Source organism: Fulmarus glacialis, unplaced genomic scaffold, assembly GCF_000690835.1.
Source record: "Fulmarus glacialis isolate BGI_N327 unplaced genomic scaffold, ASM69083v1 scaffold1148, whole genome shotgun sequence".
NCBI classification, from domain to species: Eukaryota; Metazoa; Chordata; class Aves; order Procellariiformes; family Procellariidae; genus Fulmarus; species Fulmarus glacialis.
Genome location: NW_009227351.1, coordinates 1 through 5,104, shown reverse-complemented (window position 1 = coordinate 5,104; position 5,104 = coordinate 1). Strand labels below are relative to the sequence as shown.

Here is a 5,104-nt window from a genome sequence, read left to right as displayed (position 1 = left end):
CGCGATTTGACAATGAGGTCTTCGTAACTGTTCCCTAATGTGGTTATCCATCTGCTTTCATCATTACAATTTCACCCAGACTGTACTTCCGTAGATCGTTCGTGAGAACAATCAGATGAGATAATGTCAGCAGCCTCGCTAAGGTCAAGGTGTAAAATTTCTACTAAGTTGTTCATACTACAGTGACCTGTCACCTCGTCAATGAAAGAAATATGCTTGGTTTGACACTATCTGTACAGTGATAAATTCACATTGTCCTCTTGTGTTTGTAGCACCCGTTTAAGTAAGCACTTGGTTCTATTAATCAAATACGGGGCAGGTGAAACGCAAAAAAAAAAAAAAAAAAAAAAAAGCAGAGAAGCTTCACTGCCACAAAACTTTCCCTAAATGTAATTTATAAAGTAACATCTTAACAAAAGAAAGCAAGGCCATGGGAATTCCCTAACTATTCTGAATCTAAAATGTGAGCTATTAAGACTTTTTAGCTGCCTCTCGTCTGCACACAATCTTAAAAATCTCTTGCAACTAAAACTGGATTTGTTTTTGTGTCAACATACGGCAGGGCAAACAAACAGGAATTTGGGCTAGGCAATTCGTATTTGTAAACAGAGAAACAATGCAAGATAATTCTGGGCATCTACACTTGATGCAAAAGGATAAATCCACCTGCCTGTCTCTCTGTATATTTTAGAAGATATCATGGGATATTTTTATATTGTATTAGAAAGTCTCATTGTTTCTTTACAAAATTAGTTGCTTTTCTGAGTTAAAAAAAAATAACGTGACATGGTATCATCAGGTTGTGTTTGCCTCCTGAGCAAAGAAATTTTATTAATTTATTTTTATTGCCAGCACTGACTGTAAGTTTGTTTGGGGTATCCTCGTCTTCTTATCAGCAGGACAGTATTCTGAACGTTCCTCCAAGACCACAAACACAAACAGACCAACATATACTGTCATCTTAACCTTTAAAGAACTGCTGACAGCACTGGAAGCAATACTGCTCCACCCCAAGACACTTCCTGATGACCTGAAGACATTATCTGTTCTTTCCAATACCAAACTTACAATTCAAAACGAGATTATTTGTGAGTTTTTCCTCTCAGCTCAAAGCTCTGCACTCCGGCACAGAGCTCAGTGTCAAAAGGGTGAGCTAATCCTACACCCTTCCAAACTTCAGATTGGAAACTTCTCCATATTCTGCCAGTCACCTAAAATCTCTCCTACTTTTTCCTCAAGAACCGCTGTACTGCCTGAGCAAAAACAGTACACTTCATCAACTGGCTTTTACAACTGTCCCCTGCAATGTTTAGATTTTGTCAAGTCTTTTCCAGTCCAGTTTCAGAGCTTTTGGGATCTTTTTCCTCACCGCAATCTCATGAGCAGCATAAAAGGCTGGTGAAGTAAGATCTGACCTCTATTCAGCCTTGGCTGATCTGGTCAACTTGTCATCGTTTTACCACGGGAGACTTAATGCAGACCTCCTCTTCCCCTCACAGCATACGCTTTCTCGTACTCTTTTGAAAAGAGTATGTACTTTAACTGCTGCAGAAGAGAAAATAGGGAAAATAAAAAGTACTCAGTCTTTAAAATGGCTAGCAAGTAACATGCTCAATACAGGTAAAAATCCAATATTCCCACTATTGCATCTTTAAAGAACTAACTGGCAATGAATCACCTGCTAAGTGATTTTTAAATCTGCCTTCATCCTAAGCCATGTGGTGCTCACAAAAAGATTGGGACCACATTTTTAGTTTGGAACGGTAAAGATATTTGCAGGGGCTTTAGCTGAATTTGTTTACTCTGTTCCTTATCTGTGACTTTGGTTCGGTTATGCAGTTCGTATCTAAGAATTGGTTTAAAATTCTTATTTTTCAGATACTATGTAATCATCAGAGTTGTGAAACTCAAAAGAATTTGTTTTGTTAATGATATTTTAAGAAAAAATTATGCACACAAACGTAAAACCTGTACCGTGAAGAACAACAGAACATTGCTAGCAAAGCAATTAATGCTAAGTAACAGACTCCTCATGTTTGAATAACATATACTCTAAATAATTCAAAACCTTAACTTTTATCCCTAGCAGTTCTGTTTACAGTAGCACTGCTTCGACATTCATCAAAATCACTCTCTCTTGGTTTGCTCTGGCTAAATCTACACTTCAGGTATTTTAAGATGAAAACTCTTACTGCAAATACTTCCTGGTATCCAAGGGCTTTACAAACAAACAAAAGACAGACCCACAGAAAACAAAATTATTTCTCTGCCACCACTCTTGAACGATACAGTTATTTGAAGTACTGGCAGCATTACACAAAGCTTACCAACACGGTCTCGGTCTGCTCTGAAAGGTAACCACAAAATTCAAGCTTCACCTGAGCCAGGATGGCATGAAAAAAACCCTGCTGTCTTTGATTTATAGAGGTTTAGTTTTAGGCAAGTAATAACAAAAGAGTTACATGGAAAAGGAATAACACAACTGCTAGCCTGGATAATTGAGGATAAATTCTTAAAAAGTAGAAGGAACAAACCAGGAAAGAAAATGCAACGGTAAGATTTCCAAGTTCAGGACTAATATTGGTCCCAGTACAAAAGACGGCTGAAAGCAGCAAGCAAAAGGATCATCCTTCAAAATAACAACAGCAACAAAAAATCCACCTCCGTACTGATCAAATGCGAGTTTTGCCTCATCATCCACTATGACTTTGGTAACTCCACGTTTCATATTTTCCATGTCACTCTCAGAAGCAAAACCCCATACATTCAGATACTCTATCTTAAAAACAAGAAACTTTAAACTATTTCAGAAGACAACAACAGCACAGAAGGTCATTAAACAGGAAACGATGAACAATTAACAGCTATAAGCACAATGACATAAAAACTGAAATTTATATAGGAAGATGAAATATAAATATCAAGTTTCTAACTGCCTTTAACAACTTCCGTAATTCCTTGGGAAGTAAAATTTTCCTGCTTTATTTCTAAGAGTCGAGAAAATTCTTAATCCTTTAAAATCTCTACTCCCTAGACAGCATCTACAGCAATCTGTAAGGCAGCTACAAATACTTCACCTCTCACTTCCTCTTATTAAAAAATAGTCTTAACCATTTCCTTTAACCGCAATACCACATATTGTGTGGTTATCTCTACTAATCTGAGTTTCGATATCATCTTCAATAGAGGAAGCTATGAGAATCTTGGAACAGCAGATTTGGAATCAACTGTTTTCAGAGAGGGGAAAAGTTAAAAAAAAAAAAGAAAAGAAATAAGGAAAAATAAAGTGCTGCAAGCAGCCAGCTATGCTGCAGCTGGTCTGAAGAGAGATTCGCAATAACACACAGTAGTCACTCCCAAGACTTTGGGGCTCACCAGAGCTAGCTAATTACCACTGTCAAGCAGTACTTGCTGCGGCTTAAGAAAACAACTATTTGAATCACAAATCACTATACGAATACACAGAGTTGTGTCTGGGACATCTCCAGATTTGCAAAACTATAAGTCACACAATAATCAAGCCGCTTGGACATGCCTCCTCTCTCTCTGTATATAAGACCTACGCAATTTTGGACTCAGTTCATGGCATTTGCAGGAAAAACTGGCGTCGCCTCTAGTGCTGATACTCCCCTACCGAGAACCTAGCCACTTGCATCACTTCGCTAATGCAAGTAACGGCAGAAGCTATCACCACCATATGGGCAAACATGCTCAGGACTCTGCCATCTAAACACGCCAGCAGAACCGTGTCTGTAGGCACGGGACCGCTTAACATGAGTAAGTGTCCCCAAATCGGAACACTGATAATGAAAACAGAGTCCACACACACAATGGGTAAGGCATAGCTGTATGTCAAGACGAGGTTTAACTTTTCCTGTCTCATTTCCTGCCTTCTGCCCCCAAAGCACACGGCTATGCTCAGGCGAAATTCCCCTAGCCCATTTTTCCCCTGGTATACTTCCCTCAAAGCATAACAAGCACCTTCCCCTTTTTGATGCTTTCCCCCATAAATAGGGAATTTCTGTTTTGTGTTAAAAGCGTGATTATATTGTTACAATTACTAAGTTGAAGCAATTTTCCAACATACAAAACTGCAAACTAAAAGGAACCTCACTTCTATTTTAGAAAGACAGGAACTTCCAATAATTTAGTTAGAATGCTTTATTTACATCCGTGAAGATTCGGAGAAACACTCGAATGCATATTTGCTGACATTGCTTTGGATCAACACTGACTTCTGAATACTCCAATCATTTGGTTTTTTTCCCTGGAAACACCATCTTAATTAAAATCAACATTGTACTTGGTACAACCAAGTAGCCCTTCCTACTTCTGGAGTACGAATCTCCCATATGAGCAAATCAATTTGACAAAACACATCCTTTAGCTCAGATCTGTTAGGCAAGATGAGTCCTGACAGAACCCGGGGTTCAGAAGTCCGAGTGATCAAGTAAGCACCTAAAACTCTCAGACTCCCTCTGCTATTGCTGCAGCGCAGGTCAGCTGAACTCAGCACGCGAATGGCACAGAAATTTTAACATGCTAAACCTGCAAAAGTATGCTCATTGCTTGAATGTAATAGCCAACGTTTTCTTTGAAATAAGAAAAACCTCTCAGAAATAACTGTGTTCAAGGCAAAGCAATAAAATCCTAACTAATGTTCATTACTGGAAGTGGATTGAGCAGCCGTACACGTTCAGATGATGTACCGCACGATAGGAAAATTAAGCTGGTACGGATACAAGAGGCGCCCGGAGCCGGGGATGGCCACGAACGACGTCCTTCCACAGAGGAAAGCACCACGATTTCCTCCAGAAGGGAAATTAACCGCGCGCGGAGGCGTAACCCGCCTAACTAATGTTCATTACTGGAAGTGGATTGAGCAGCCGTACACGTTCAGATGATGTACCGCACGATAGGAAAATTAAGCTGGTACGGATACAAGAGGCGCCCGGAGCCGGGGATGGCCACGAACGACGTCCTTCCACAGAGGAAAGCACCACGATTTCCTCCAGAAGGGAAATTAACCGCGCGCGGAGGCGTAACCCGTCCTGCCCGTCCGCACCGAGACCTGCAGCGTCCCGCGCCGCCGAACCGCCTCGCC

At 40.2% G+C, this 5,104-nt stretch overlaps 1 protein-coding gene across 1 annotated transcript in view; it reads right to left on the bottom strand.

Annotated features, from left to right (window-relative positions):
* Positions 1-3,883, bottom strand: part of NCKAP1 (NCK-associated protein 1) — a 60,539-nt gene extending 56,656 nt beyond the window's left edge. The window contains exons 1-2 of the mRNA XM_009583101.1: positions 3,635-3,883; positions 2,594-2,779 (exon numbers count right to left, since the gene is read on the bottom strand). Of these exons, the coding sequence (XP_009581396.1) occupies positions 2,594-2,779; positions 3,635-3,883 (435 nt within the window). The remainder of the gene's footprint in view (positions 1-2,593; positions 2,780-3,634) is intronic.
* Between the last annotated feature and the right edge of the window lie 1,221 nt (positions 3,884-5,104).